We start from the raw sequence: 16,079 nt of genomic DNA, 5'->3' as shown, positions 1-16,079 counted from the left end.
TCGGGGAGTCAGTAATAAGTGTCTAGTTATTTCTTCGTTGTTCTGTCCAGAGGTACACGTGTCAAGCTTGTCTTTGCTTTTCTTCATCCCAACTATATTAGCTCCTGCTCACAGCCCTGACGTCTTAAACCTCTCAGTTTTTAAAGGAGCGACAGACAGCTGTAACATTCAAAACGCTGCAGCTCCACTGTCTCATTCTCTCACTCGCAGTCTTTTGCTAGCATCTTGCTATCTAGCCTTCGTTTCTGTCTCTGTGACTGAACCGAGTGTTTGTGTATCAGTTTGTCTCCGTGTAGTAGAAGCGAGCCCCAACAAAAGTCAGTGAATGCAGGTATGAAAAATGCAATATCATCGGCTGCCTCCCTTGATAAAGAGTGACTAAATAAAAATTATAGATAACTAGAACAGAAGCTAAAGCTGGTCACTGGTTGTATGCTGTATGTTTGCATGTAATATGCAGATAGGCACTGTGTACACCTTCCTGCATGCACCTGGTCATGGAGTGTGTGGTTACATGCCCTGGTGGAGAAAAATGTCTTCCGTACGTACAGTATGTGAATGAATAATATGTCAATTAGATGCAAAGCTGTCTTGAAAAGAAATGAGTGACTTACAGTTTGTGCTACGTGTGGGCTTTTTTAGATTTGAAAAAGGGGAAATAAAACTATGTAAATAGTGTATTAATAAAGTTAGTCCACCATGTTATGCCAGAAGAGTTCAGGGCAGTATGACCTGGATTTTACACTTCTCCAAACCCTACTGGAGGGATTAACACCATTCCTCTAAGAGATATTCCCCCATCTAATATGCCTCTCCTTCAGATATTCAGTTAGAGGTCTCATGACACATTATTCTAACACTCATCAATTGTTCATTTGTTATCTTAGCTCCTTTAGGCTATTCATGATTTTTGGTAATTTCTCCCATCCATATAGGTAGAAATCCCCCTTTGCCTCAACACAGTGACATAGACCTAATAAATGTGAGCCAAAGAGCCACTCATTAAACCATAAGGACAGCTATTATCCTCACTCACTGTCCGCTGATTTCACCACATCCTTACACACACGCGTACATAAAGACGCAGTGTTGCACACAGTCAGATATTCACAACGGCCTAAGAATACTTAGCGTTAGGACAGACAGAGGTTTGTGTGTTTGCACAGGTTTGTGTTTGTGTGTGCTGTCAGTCTGAGCATAGCTCCGTCCATGTATGCTCAACAAGAGAATTCTTTGTCGCCAGAGGTTTGCTCCGAGGGGAATCAATGGGCATTGTTTGTCTTGTGTTCCTAGCCCAAGACTCACTTTCAGAATGATTTTTGTCAATCTGATGACGAACGGCTCAGTAACACTAATAGTGGAGAGGAGATGATCGTTCGATGGCAACAAGGAAGACGAAAACAAAAATAAGTATGATCATATTTTTGCAGAGCTTTGTGGAGAATGGCATGTGAACTATTTTTGATCAGTAACGTCAGTTCAAAAAAAAATTCTGCTCAAATATGATATTAACAGTGTCATCATGATTTCATTTTATGTTAAACAAATTGTACAAAAATCTCACTGAGTGCAATCTCTCAGTCCCATCCCATAATGTATATAGTGTGTATAGAAGAGATGTATGGATAGAGCTGCGGCACTCAGTCTCTCTTATGTGTGTACTGATGCGGAAAAAAATCAAGAGACAGCGAAAAGAACATACACACGTGTCCAGATAAGCACTTGTGTGCAACACTAAGGTCAGTGAGGGCAGTATTGACATGCTATATTCTGAGCACATGGAGCAGCAGCGGCAGCAGCGAGGCCAGAGGTGTTGCATTTCCTCCAGCACTGTCTACTGGGTTGACCTGTATCAGCACACTGTCACCCTGACTCCACCTCTGTCAAAATGCTGAAACCACTCCCTTAACTGAACAGCAGAATAGCAAAAGAATCGAACGCCTCTTCCTCTGCAGTCAAAGCTCAAAATAGCAGCTCGGGCTAGAAGGTATGGTTTGTTTCGTTAGCTAGCCAGAAGCAGGTGGTTCAATATGCTACAGCTACGAGCGTTGTTTCATGACCCATAGTGTCTGTCAAGCTGCGCTAATCTAGGCTAGTAATGTGGCACTCAGTCATTTTTCAAAAAGTCTTATCATAACTGTGAACCACACCCTCGTTCTTGTTCTCCTGGTCTATGGCAGTTCTCACAATGAGATCGTCAGCACCAGCCCAGATTAGCATGTTTCTTTGATTCCTTCAACTTTTCAGTCAGTTGAGGCATGTTTTCATAACACAACAGAAAACCTCATAATGTGTGTGCACCATTCATCAAAATCCAACAGGCACATCAGTGGCAGGATTTATGCGTAATAGTGGCTTCGGTGTAGGGTGGATTTTGACAGGGGCCTTTGTTTCGCTGAGAACAGATTTGTTTTGTGGCTCATTACCAAGAGAAAGCAAAAGACGCGCGGACTTGTAATTCATGTCAGAAACCGTTTGTGCTGTTAAGGCATATGCTGGTGTCACATGACCATGAGCTGTTGGTGATGTGCTGATATGGAAGAGATACTTCCTCTTCTTGCAGCCCCATTTCTACCACGTGTCCTGAAAGCGTGGTAAGGAAGCACACACTGTCTCTCGCTTGCGCTCTCTCTCGCCATCTTGCCTTCCTCCACTGTGGTTGACCTTGCACCAGCTTGCAAGACCTTGGAGTCTGAGGGAGTGCTGCTGAGGATGCTTTAAGAGAACGTAGGCCAGACAGTCACACTGAGGGCACAAAGAGACATAGATGCTGAGAGTTGAGGTGGTTGAAAGAATAGGAAGATCCAAGAAGTGAAAGGTCCACCTCTCAAAATGGTATAAATCGTGCGTGACGAGCAGAGAAGAACATAATATTAAACAGTAATTTGTTTGAAATGGATGCTCGGGAGACGAAGAGCACTAACAGTTAAAGTGAAATTAGAGAGAGGGAGTGGCATACAAGCAAGAACAACCATAGAGATGAAGAAATCGATAGGAGAAGGATGCCCATGCCCAGACATGATGGATCGTAATGAGCTCTCATCACTCTGGCACATCTTACACCAAACTGCATTGTTTCTAACTCACAGATATGTGCTCGTCTGATTCTAATAGAAACCGTACAAAATGATTAGTCAGGCAAACAGAACTCGGGGGACGTTAGCTTTTCATGCATCAAGTCATCACATTCTCTGATTGGACTGAAGACAGTTCCTGGCACCTTAAGTTATACAAAAAAATATTGAAATAGATGTCTCTATTTCACCTCATTGTCCAGCAGCGCTCACTTGAACTCTGCAAACTATATTTGCGTAATAAAAGCTGTGTTGCCATCAGCCCCGTCATTTTAGCAATAAATAAATGCAACATCGACTTTATATGATATTAAAAACAGGGTCGTAGGACACGTAGGATTACCCATAAAGATTAGCCTTCGCTGACATGACATTTTCACAGCAGTGAAGATGACGTGAGGAATGATTTCATCTAAATAGAGTTCATGGGAAGGGAAACATGCCTTTAGTCGTATAAACAAAAAAAGAAACAGCATGGTGTATGTTGGAAGAGTTTCATTCCAACACAGGACATTTACTCCAATCGCTCTTAGTCAAAAAATGTTTTTTTGGCAGGAAAGGGCTATTAAACTGACAAGAAACATCACTGCCTCTCTTTAAAAAAATAGTGCCATTTAATAAAAAGTTTGAATCTGTTATTTGAAAATATTTAGCAATGAGGCGTATTGGTAAGTTAATTTCATTTTAATCTGTACAGTGTGATATGGAAGGTCATTTTTGTGTTTGTGCTTGTGCCTGTGTATGTGTACAGTAGGGCAGGGCGTTTATGATCATGCTTGCACTCCAAAGGTCATTTCTAGCGGTAATGCTACTTTTGCTATCACACGGGTCATCCAAGGTGAAAGTAAGCAGTTTTCTCCGTCACACTCTCTTTCACCCTCAACATACTGTATATTCATGTTGCTGGGTCATCATGACTTGGCCGGCGCTGCTGCAGGGCTCTGATATAGTGTGTTGCAGTGCTGTGAGGCTAGCAGTGGTTCGTAGCACTGCTGAAGGTGCACTTGGTTTTCTGGGAAAAGCGATTTCTCCTCACAGGGTGTGGTGACTGACTCTGCATGTGCGATAAGAGCAGAATGGCCCCCTGGGCGCCCAATCGTGCAAGTGCCCCCAGCAAAAACCGCACAATGGGATCACCAAAAATAGAACCCATTGACAACATTACAATATCTGTAGGAAAATTTGTGAATTGTGAAATAATAAACACGATACTATCATAGCAGGCAAGTTGACATCTGTGAGAGATGGTTGTGATGTAGCTGATATTTTATATTTAGAAATAGTTTATTGCGTATTATGTTATCTGGAACCCCTCATTTATTGCTGTTTCACAAATAAATTTATCGTCTGTTTATGAGAAAACAGGCGGTCATGGAAAGAGTGATCAGAGTGATTAGTTCAGAATGTGTCTCGTTGTCTTTCTCCAGCAGCGGGCAGGTCAGCCTCCTGTTTGCTCCTCCCACTGCTCTCACCTGGCGTTCGGCCCAGAATGTTGCTGCAACCCTGCTAGCTCTCATTGGTCCCAACTCTCACAAGGCTTCGCAAGAAAGGAAATGACTAACCTCTTCTCCCTCTTGCCCTGCCTCAACTTCCCCCTTGCTTTCACTCTTCCTTTCTTTCACCTCTAAACACATTTTTCTAATGGCCGACTTTGCTTGACTGGACTGTAAGTGATACAGAACTTGATCTGATTTCCCTGCGTCGACCAGAAGAGGTGGAAAGTTGTGAATGGCTGCTTTGTGCATTTCTGCGTGTGTCTGTGTGTGGCGTGATGACCGTGTGTGTGTGTGTGTGTTCACTATGTGTGTTTAGAGCACAGGGCGGGTGAAAGTTTTATTTGTTTTAGCTGTCACCCCTGCATTTCTGACATTTTTGCACATTCTTCATTCCCACAGCTGCATAGACTAGCAGTGGTTTGACTTTAGAACACGTTGCAGACGAGAAACGAAAGATAAACGAGAGAGAAAATAAACATGATAGCTTTTTTTGATGTGTATCACGAGACTGATCTTTCTGTCTTTCTCTCCCTTTTATCTCTCTCTCCCCCCTTAGAGGAAGTGCCTTCCCTGATGTCTGCTGCAGCTTTGACCTGCTTCTACAGCTGAAGCTCCACCCTCCCCCCCGCCTCGCTCGCTTGCTGCCACAGTAACTCGAGTACAAGGACAGCAACCACACTCTCCTTGCAGCCTACGCTCCGGCCCAGACGTCCATCCGCTACCACCACCAGCCACTCCACGCAGCCGGGCTCCAGCCTCAGCTCTTCTCACCAGACGGCCCTGCTGCCAACCGCTCTCCACCAGCTGATCAGCCTTACCACATCAGCCCAACACACCAACAGGCCCACACAGCATCTCACCCACCTTGCCTTTCACCCTCGCCTTTGACCCTATAAGCCTCCACTCAGTCCTCAGTGTCCTTAGCCTCCCTGTTGCAGACTACACCCAGACTTTCACCTGTGTTGCCTGCTTCACTGCACCTAAACGGAGGGCTCACACTTTGGTCTGTTTCTTTGCTACCTTAACTCGGGAATGTTGTGGATGAGACCGTTCAGAAAGCAATAAGCAGTCAGAGAGAAAAGGCAATTTAATTGTTAAGCTAAGTAGTGTCCTGGATATAATCGCTTTGTCAGCTTTTGTTTGATCTGTAAAATGATCTATTAACATCCGCAGCAAAACGTTGTCCTGCAACATTTCACTTTGGAAAAGGAGCTCTCTCAATCAATAGGAACTTTTATTTTTGAATGCTTCATTTCAACTTCACGGACAAGTATCAGTAACTGCACCAAGAAACAAACAAAAAAACTAAAAAAGACCTTAAAGTTGTGGATTAAAACACTAGAGGTACTTTATTCACGCTTGAACAGATCTCTCCTCGGGAAATACTTTTTGCCAGCGTGTTGCCATGGCGATGAACATGGCACATATGCGCGACACAAAGTGGCTGACACTGGAAGTTTGTAGGGAGTTCCAGAGGGGCACGTGCTCGCGCTCCGACCAGGAGTGCAAGTTCGCTCATCCGGCCAAGAGCTGCCAGGTGGACAATGGACGGGTCATCGCTTGCTTCGACTCTCTTAAGGTAAGAAAGGAGAAGTGGTTCTGAGCAGGAGGTCTGGAGGCCAGACAGGGAGATAGGCCACAAATAAGAGACTGAGTACATTCAGTCTGACAGCCAGCTGAAGAGAATATATGGAGTTGGAAACTGGAAATAGCATGCTAGAGTGCACCATCTGGCCACAGCATGTGCTCTCCTTAGTCCCACCTATTTCTGGTCAGGTGATTAGAACATGTGATCAAGGGCACAAAAGGGGGAGTAAAGCTTTTTTGATCCAGGAAGTGAGGCTGGGGCAATTTAGGACAAGCTGAAGTGTTCTGACTAGTGTTTACTGCACTCAGTATGAATAGATGTTATTTAAGAGTCAGCTGTATTTCCGACTAATTACACTGAACGTAAACACAGTTGCATGGATTTACTACAGCAGTACAGGCCGTCTGGAAGTGATAATGCTGCCGTGTGCCAAACTTTGAAGAGAGAAATGCACACGAATAAGCTGTCACATGTGCAAACTTCTGTGCGTGCCCTCAGCGCAACACGTCTCAACAGTTAGAAAAGTGAGGCGATAGCGTCATCATGTAGCTCTCACTCACTCAAACCACTTCCTCTGCGGAGGCCTAAGGCCAGCTAGAGGGGGGTTGTGTGTGTGTGTCTATATGTGCGTCTGTGTTTTGGAGCCGATTTGGGGCACTGCATGCAGTAATTTTCCATTTTTAGGCAGCAGCAACACCTATTTTTCCTTCTCATTCTTTCTCTTTCACAATCGCCTCTTTTTATCGGAGCACACGATCTCTAGGGATGGGCGGACCTCAACCCAAGTTTCCAGCATTGACACACACACACACACACACACACACACACAAAGGTTGGGCTGTGTGTGTTTTTACTTCTGTTTGTATTTTGCCCCTGCAGACATTAGTGACTCGTGGTTACTGACTGTGTGTGAGCAGAGCAGGGTTAAGATGAGGACAGTGTAAGCCAACTCGGAGAACAGCATTTACAGCCAGATGTGGACAGAGGAACATTGTCAGGCACAACCTGAATTCTTCCCAAGTTTCCTTTCAATGTGCTAACGCCTGTGTGTCTGTGCACATGTGAGCGTCAAAAATGACCATCTAAATTAAATAAGAACTCTTATAAATTACATCTCGAGTCCAATTCTTATAAATTTGGCCACCATTCCCTCTGTACTCTAGAAATCTCCCTATTTAACTGAAAAGTCTGGGAACAGATGCAACTTTACTGACAGAGCACCACCACCAAACCACTGATTCATTTCCCCATGTGGCTGTTCCAAGATCTCAGAAATTAATAGAGGGAGTGAAACATTTTAATAACCAATATAAATGGTGGCCAGTACAAAAATAGTACCCATGTTGTAAGAAACTGGAATCTTTCTGCAGTAATATAACTGCCATAAAAAAATAATAATAATAACACACTGTTCTCCTAAATGCATCAATACTATACGCCGCACTGTTACCTCGTGTCGACTTTCACTGACAGAGCAGCGGAGCTTTTATCTACAGACGCGTGAACATGTGTTTAAATTGTCATTCACAATGAGGTAAAGGTCACCACTAAAAAGATGTAGCTGGCAGATACATAGTGGCTTTTTGAAGGACCCAGGGGGGCTATTTTAGTAGTTTGGACTCATTTTCCACTAGGACTTGTGTGTTAATGGAGATGGGTGATCCTTTTTTTAACTGCTCGCCCCATTTTTTTTCCACTGGTAATGAAAAACAGAGCAGGTCTCTAAAACCCACAGTGGAAACAGCAGGGGAGCGCAAAAGAGTACAGAGGAAATCAGACGGCTATATGAAAGGATAAACTAAATGAACCTCGTTTAACGTATATATATATATATATAAAGACACAGATACACCACAATGCTAAGGCTTTCCTGTTACATAGACCCGCAAACACATTCACGGAATAATCACTTGTCCTACTTCACTTGACTGAGTGGTTGAAATAGGACAAATTCTCCGATGGGTTACGTGAAGCCGTATCGCTCCTTATTACTCGTCTACCTACACACACTGAGTTGCACCCAATTGGACACATGTGCACACACACACACTGCCCATGAGAGAGGATCGACCTTCTTCTTGAGAAGTATATAATTAGAACAGGTCTCACATGATCACCAGTGCATAGCTGAGCAGGTCACACCCAAACCCAGTCATTTCCCCAACAGCCAGTCTCTCGCTCTATCTCTCTCTGTCTCTCTTTTTGGCCTCCTTTTTTTGCACTTTGGCATACACACACACACACACAGAAAACACACATATGCGCATACACTCACAATCCCATATTTTAACACGAAAAACAAAAACACGTGTGCATTGAACCACAAATGTGGAGTCAATGCAGAGAGGGATTTAGAGCAGGGAATATATTTGTACCAAAAATAGCAAGAGGAACTGTATCTCAGTTTTTCATGGGAAGATGTTCACGACACTAATCAGATGTACCCTCAAGCAAGACAATCAATCAAATCATTTAGGCCACTGAATTAAAACTAACTTGCGGTTGTGTGTGAATGTTTCCATGCACGAACAGTATACGTGCATGTGTGGGTGTTCGCTGGCCTTAGACTTGGACTTAACCCCAGTGTGCAGTCCCTTTTTCTGTTGCCTGTCTATCTGGTTGGTGCAGCACAGACAGCTCAGCTATGTTGAAGCAGGGTAAATATTTGGAGAAGGATAATGGTAGCCTGGACTCCCTGATTTAAAGTCAGCTTTGTAACTTTGTCCGTTAATGATTAACTGCCGAGCAGATAGGGTAGGTGTGATACGCTGATTTGGGAGCTGTATAAACGACACGTTTACATCTAAAGCTAATACGGGCCGCAGATTAACTGATGAGACGAGTGCAAAAAGTGTGATGCAGTAGACGGTTTTTAAACGTACTTGAAAACACACACGGTAGTCAAGGAAGTGGAGTAACCTGCTTTTGACCTTCAGTAGCTGCAATCACTTGAGTTCTGTACTTGCTACATTAAAGCATTCCTAATATGACTGGAGTATAATAGCTCAGAGATGCCTCAGTAGTTTATACTTGAATGAGTGTGAAATAACGTGGGCTACTCTTCCCAGTAAATGAACTTGTTGTTGCTTGTTTTCAGTTTTGTCAGTAGCTCCTTCTACTTGAGTTCCCGCTCACTCTGGTTTTTGCCTCATTTACTTCAGACCACACCCATCCCCGTACAGAATGATTCACATTAGGCCCTGGTAACCCCCCCCCCCCCCCCCCGGACATATACACACACATACACACATATTTACCACATAAACCCATATGGCACGAGTAAGAGGTGTAGGGAAATCCACTCTACTGTCTTTACCCCCAGCACTGCCTTCCTGTCACAAAAGAATAAGCAATAAACCACAAGGAACCGTTTAAACATACACACTTTTGCGCGGCATAAACTTTAGTGCTTTGTCTACCTGCCAACTTGACACACCCACTGTCATCACGTCGGAGTTCTGAGGAAAAAAAAAAAGACCAAATATGAGTGCATACCTGAGTATTATAGCGGTTTATTTGTGTTACTGAGCCCGCTTTTTTTTTCTGAAAGAGCAGAAGGTGAATAAACACCCTTTAATTACAGCCTAGACAACATGTATGTGGACAGTGACAGATGTTCTCTTCTCCAGACTCTGTGCTACAGCAAGATAAACGTAAAATAAAATGGATGGAAATGGATTCTACATTAAAATGCCATTCATCAGCCTTTATTTGAGAAGTGTAAAAAGAACTGTGTAACAGAAGTTGCCACGTAGATTCAGGCGAATTTGTTTGTCGGTAGCAGTATTTAAGAGGTGAACAGTGAAGTGAATAAAATAATAATGAAGCTCAAAAAGCACAAAATCTATCGGAGAGGTATCGAAGTTAATTGGTCTGCCAGACTGGGTATGAGATTAAAAAAAAAAAAAAAGCAGAGGCAAACAGGAAAACTAGAAAATGGAAATCAAGCTGGTGGACACAGAGCATACTACATAATTTGCATGGTGGAAAAAAAAAAACAGCATCGCTGCACGGTGAGTCAAGAAGGTTCAGTGGGATGTAGGTATTCATGTTTACTTTTCAATTTCCAAGAGAAGATTCAGAATTAGCCCCCATGAACAACTGGAAGGCAGGGTTGCAAAATCTAGCAAAACAAAAAACGAGTGAAGTCCAAGAGACAGGCTGATTAAATGAAGCTGTTTCAAAAAGTTGACGCAGAAAGAGGAAAGTGTTGTGACTAAAGGAATAGCTCATGACCCAAAGCACCACCATCACCTGATCTCAGTCCACATGCTGAATCCAAAACAAACAAAAGCTGAAGATGGCGGCAGCGAAGGGCCGGAGGAGCATCGCCGTGGATGATGCAGAGACTTCAAGAAGGCTGAAAAGGATTTTCCACAAAATATTAAAAATCTGTGAATGTGTCCAGTGACTTTTTAACTGCTAAACTTTGGCAACAGTGTGTTAAACAGGGCCACACAGTTCTTTCACATTTTATGTAAACGTAGTCAAAACTTGAGTCTTTTAATATAGTGTCCATTGTTCTATTTATGAAAATGATGAAGCACAGAACCTGATGAACAAAACCATGTGTGTCTGTCCAAAGACTTAAAGCCTGGACTGTATCTCTGTGTCTCTATCAGTCTGTCTGTCTCCTCATTCTGGTGGCCATGTTTTGACAGCATGCTTATATTCAGTGGGTAGATGCCACGGTCAAATAAAACTCATAAACTGAATGATGGCCGGCCAGACTGACACGTCGGGTAAATATTAGCCACGTTGCTAGCCGACGGTGTTTTTACGATTTCAAACAAATTATGCAGCTGTTCCCCGTGCAGTAAAATCAACACTTTGAGAACTTTTTGTGTGCGAGAATATGATTGTAGGTTCAGGAGGCTAATGCGTATTTGACGCCCCTGTCACACACTGTTGTAGCAGACGCAGCGTATGTGGGCACGTGCAGGCAGCAGCCGTCGTGTCTTTGGCCTGCGTTGAACAGGAAAAAAAAACTAGAGCAGCGGTTTGATTTGTGTTTAGTTTTTAATTTTCTTGGCACTGTTGTGCTAGTTTAAACTTGTTTTAAAAATGCATTTGGGTCTGGCAGGACACGTATTAACACACAATAAAAATGGCTGTGAGAGGAGCTGATCTGCCGTGTTGAGTTATCCACACAGTTTGACATAAACAGATCTGACCTCCTGCGTGGATGTTGTCTAAACAGATACGCATGACCAGCCAGAGATGAGCACGTGGAATCCGGTCATAGACTGGTGATACATGGCTTGCTTTACTGACCTCCCACAAGAAAATAAAACGCTGGGAAAAGGAAGAAATAGGACATGCGTGCTCAGTGTGATAAGGCAAGTGAGACGAATGTGTTTTCAGGATGAAGATTTCATCATAACTGTCATGAGCAAAGTGTGATCTCAGTGACGCTGTGCTAATCTGCAATCAGAGTACTGCTGTAATTCAGACAACGCTTCATGGATCCGTTTGGACTTCTCTTCAACTGGACTCTTCACACTAATTGGATTTTTAATAGGTTTGTCCACAATAAATATTTCTCACCTTTAAATTTATTCAAAGGGTGGGTTCAGTCATCCGTAAGACCCAGCTTTTATTAATGACCATAGTGTTTGGTTGTGCTCTCTGTGCCTGATTGAAATGCGCACTAGATAAGGGGTTTTTATTTTAGTTAAGTAGTTCTTCTAGATGTCTTTCTCCTGGTGTTGATGGGTCTATTCTTGCGTCTTTCTCACTTTCTTGCTGGAGGGATTTGTGTTCGGACCACACTAATCCTGCCCTACACACACACACACACACACACTACGGCACACAGAACCGTGCTTTGCTTCATGGCCCGTGCATCCTTGTCACATCAGTGTGGCTGCGCGTCTCGTCTGTGAGCTTATGTGACGGCAGATCGGCGACAACAGTCTTTTCTTCTCAGTGTCAGCCGTCCCTGTCCCTCCGTCACACTGGGCCCATTTATAACACCCCCCGATACAATGATTACTTCTCTCGACGCTCTTTCTGTCGCTCTCTTTAACGGACGGACATACCAGGAAACCCCACATAGCCAGAGGGTTTGTTTGCTCCACGGGTAAATATTGGTATGTCAGAAGCCCAGATTTGTGTGCTCAGTCTAAATTTAACATTAGCCACGTACATTTCTAACAGGTGTTGTTGATAGAATTCGGGTATGACTTATTTTAATACAGGTGTTCATTAAAAATGTTTTCATTTCCAAGCAGTTATTCGAGAAGCTCCACTTCATATGTTAAAATTTAAAGCTAGAAAACAGTAGCCTGGAAGCTGAGTTACCCCGCTCACAAGAGTGGCTTCTAAGTTTATTACGCTATTGCGTTTGTTGTAAAATATATTTACATTAAAATAGCTTTAAGGGATGAACAGTTAACAACGATTAAGGCATTTGTCGAGAAGCAAACGTCACGTAAGTCATTGCTCTGATTGTGGTTGTAAGAAAGTCCAATATATTCTTCATCTCATGTGCAGTAAAATGGAACCAGACACTAACACTTGTTGAGCACGCACTTGGTTCACGTGGTCGTGAACGTTCACCGTCACTGCTAATCACAGCGGTAAAAGAGTTGCGTTTCCTGGATCACAGGCAAGCATCGTTTTTCTGCGAATCCTTTTTACATTCTCAGTCCAGCGTGAGAATGACAAACTCTGACATTAGTATTAAAAACTGCTGCACAAAGAGATTCTAAATGAAAGTGCATTTAATATCTACTGAAGAAAATTGCTGACCATAAAGAATGCCTAATGCTGGATTATGAAAGTTGAAATTAAACGGGAGATTAAGGTGGAAAAGATCTCAGTGTACCCTCAGTCTAATTTGACTTTTTCTTCTTGGCTTTGTCTTCACTCACCTCACATGCAAACCATCCAGTCACGCAGCCCAGCCATTATCCTCCCATTAGACAGGTGAGACAGGAGCTTGGGGGCACATCCACTCACTTAGACTCGACTCTTTTAGCACCTTTTCACTCTGCCAATCCCTCCCCACTCCCTCTCGCCAGCGGTTAGGTCCTTCAGTCAAGTTTACCCAGCCCCTTTTCTCTGTCCTGAGTTGATAGCTGAATGACGAGATGCCTGCTCAGGCAAAAAAAAAAAAAAAAAAGAGGGAGAGAGAATCATTGATAGCTGTCCATTTGTTTTACTCTCACTCAGCAGTTCTTTCTGTCTTGTTTTCCAGTAAGTGCATTCCACACAGCGTCTGGGCCTGTCAGACCCGTGACAGTGGTCTTAATTATTTTCTCCTTGTCTCTAATTCAGCGTTCGTTCTTCTTATTGCTGTGCACGGAACAAGGAAAAGCAGGTTCAGGTATTTGGTGAATCCCACGTGAAGAAGAGAAAAGGCTTGTGCCATTATCTCGGCATCTCTTAACTATTTTATTATCTTGAGAAAACATGGTTTGTTTTTTCATTTTCCTGTCATCTCAAGAAAACGAAAGGTGGATTCCTTTAAGGCAATGAGATGATTCATGACAAGAAATTACTTGTTTTCTCAAAATCACGTGATTCTTATGAAGAACTCAAAAATGGCTGCCTGGTTAATTTCATCATAGCTGATTTCAGCCTTCGAGGTGACTGGGAGGATTCATGACTGAACCTTTAAAACCCTGTAGTTCTCTCACCTGTGAAGCTGCAGCCAGGCTAGTCTTCACCTTTAGTGATGAGCGCTGGTCTTCTTAAATATTTATGTTATAGTTTGTCTTCAGGGCTTTCTGTCTTAAAGCCTTCATGGCTTTGCAACACATGGTTACTCTTCCTAAACCTAGTCCAGCGGTTTTGGGCACCAAAACACTCACATGGCTCACAAAACCCGGTCACCTGTCAACCCATTCAGCCACCACATTCAGACTTTGTTGGTCTTCATGCCACCAAATGGAAACTCACGTTGTTATCTCAAAAATAAACTTGTGATCTGAAAATACAGCTTAAAAAAATAAAAAAGCAACCACGGCCCCTTCTCATCTTCCTTAGAATTTGGAGGTTAATATTGTTATCCTTTTGTTTGTTTCATTACCTTCAGCTGGACCTGTGGAAAGTGAAACATGTCAGCGGTGAACACATCCTCACAAATGATGTTCTCTTTATTTTGTCTGGTCAGGATCCATCATGTGGCCTTGTGTTTTGACCCGAAACAGTGGCCCATCCAGAGGTCCAGTTACAATTTTTATTTTAAAAAGTGTCAGTGCGTGACATGTGCTCTCTATTACTAGAGGTGTGCTGGAGGTGCAATATGAGACAAAATCGTTTCTTAAAATGCCATGAGAAAGAAAGAAAGCAAAAGCATCCTGCTTGTGCTGGTGCCAAGCCTGAGAGATGATTGTACGCAGAAACAGGATTAGGCCAGTTGACAGTAGGATTAGAGCTGTGGATAGGATTACAGTCCATGAGAGCAGATTAGCATAATACATACCAGATTAAATCTGTTAGTCCTGCGAACTAAATTAATCGTCTGCTCCGTGGTTATTACTTGGCCACGGACGGAAGATACTTTTTCTGCGTCTTGTCTATGATCCAGGTGTCACAGAACTGAGGAGGAAGTGAGCCTTGTGCAGATGGCGGCGCGAGAGATGAGGGTTAGAGAGGGAGAACAGAAAGCCGGGATCAAAGAGGGGTGTATAAAAGAGATGGGGAGCAGTGATACGCTTCGAAACTTTTGAAGTTTTAACATGCGTCGCAAAGCTGCCACTCCGAAATAGCAGAAACAATGATGTGGTTCACATAGATGAGATGAAAAGGCTGAAATATGGGAAAGACATTGTTCTCTCTGAGTGACTTTGTTACCGCTCCCTTACATGATCACTTTCACTTTTTTCTCTTATCTGTCTGTGGACAGGTATTATGGTGTAAAAATCGACATGGATGCTCTTTAAGGGGAAATGTTAACTCAGAAAATGTAATGATTATTGTCACATGACGCTGGATTATTCATCTTTCCAGTTTTTAACAGGCTGATTGAGATGAATGGAATGCTTTGATCATTAACCCGTGAAACCAGACATTGAAAAAGTCATTTCAGAAAAAAACAGTGCAGTTTTTGACACCTCACTGCTGTCTGGACCTCATGATTTCTGCGCAGTGACTCTTCTTTCTCACTCCCACTGGGAAGCTCAGCTCAGAGACGATTAAATGGACGTTCCCATCCCGCCTCTCGTACTCACACTGTGAGCACTGGATGGCGTTCATAAAGCGCCGCCGTTCAAATCAATACCTGCGCGACTGCTCCGTTATTACCTAAAAATGAATTGTGAGAAACCAACAGCGTTGTCCCCTACAGGAGGAGGGGCAGCGCAAAACCAAACGGGGGACTGCGGGAGAAAAACTGGTGCAAATAAAGTTTGCAAAAAGAGATCGCAATAGAGAGTGATGGTTGTGGGGGGGGGGGGCTGAGAGGAAAAAAACAGAGAGGTCTAAGTTTGGATTCAGCGCTCCTGTGTACGTGACATATGACCTGAGGCATTTCTGAGAACCAACACCCTCTCAAGTGTGAATAACTCATTGCTCTGCATGTCAGTTTGTTTGTGTCTGGATGAATAGTTTGGTTTGTGCCGACAAGTGTGCATGTTTAGGTTTGAACCTCACCCTCATTTTTCTCTGTATTATTTCCTAAAACCTTGACGACCAGCTCTCAGGTGTTTCCCGCAAACATTTTCTATTTATCCGTCTAACCTTATCGCGCTCTGTGTGGTCTGCGTCCTAACGCCACCGTGTAATCCTCCTCTCTCTCTGCTGTTGTTTGGTGATGGTGGTAATGCGTCACCCGGGGGCATATTGTAACTATTATCATAGATTAACACTCCCTCCCTCCTCCCTATCTCCACAAGCCCCACTGGCCACATCAAGTCCCTGACCACTGAGCTGCGCAACATGGATCACCGTGCACCCCTGGTCCCAGCAGGGGGG

General features: G+C 43.4%; 1 protein-coding gene across 23 annotated transcripts in view; it reads left to right on the top strand.

The window, feature by feature from the left end:
* Nucleotides 1-16,079, top strand: part of mbnl1 (muscleblind-like splicing regulator 1) — a 48,829-nt gene that overhangs the window by 17,106 nt on the left and 15,644 nt on the right. For 22 of the 23 annotated variants that reach the window (XR_014699100.1, XR_014699101.1, XM_084546034.1 and 19 more), the window contains one exon: nt 5,127-6,149. Coding sequence is in view for 21 of the 23 variants with exons in the window: in XM_084546034.1 (XP_084402160.1) it covers nt 5,976-6,149 (174 nt within the window). In the remaining 2 variants the exon portion in view is untranslated. Of the gene's footprint in view, nt 1-4,628; nt 4,741-5,126; nt 6,150-16,079 lie in introns of those variants that run through there. The other variant, XM_084546036.1, reaches the window with a different exon arrangement.

This window comes from Chelon labrosus (genome assembly GCF_963514085.1).
Source record: "Chelon labrosus genome assembly, chromosome: 6".
In the NCBI taxonomy this organism is placed as follows: Eukaryota; Metazoa; Chordata; class Actinopteri; order Mugiliformes; family Mugilidae; genus Chelon; species Chelon labrosus.
The sequence above is the reverse complement of the archived record's forward strand: the minus strand, read 5'-3'. Positions and strand labels throughout refer to the sequence as shown.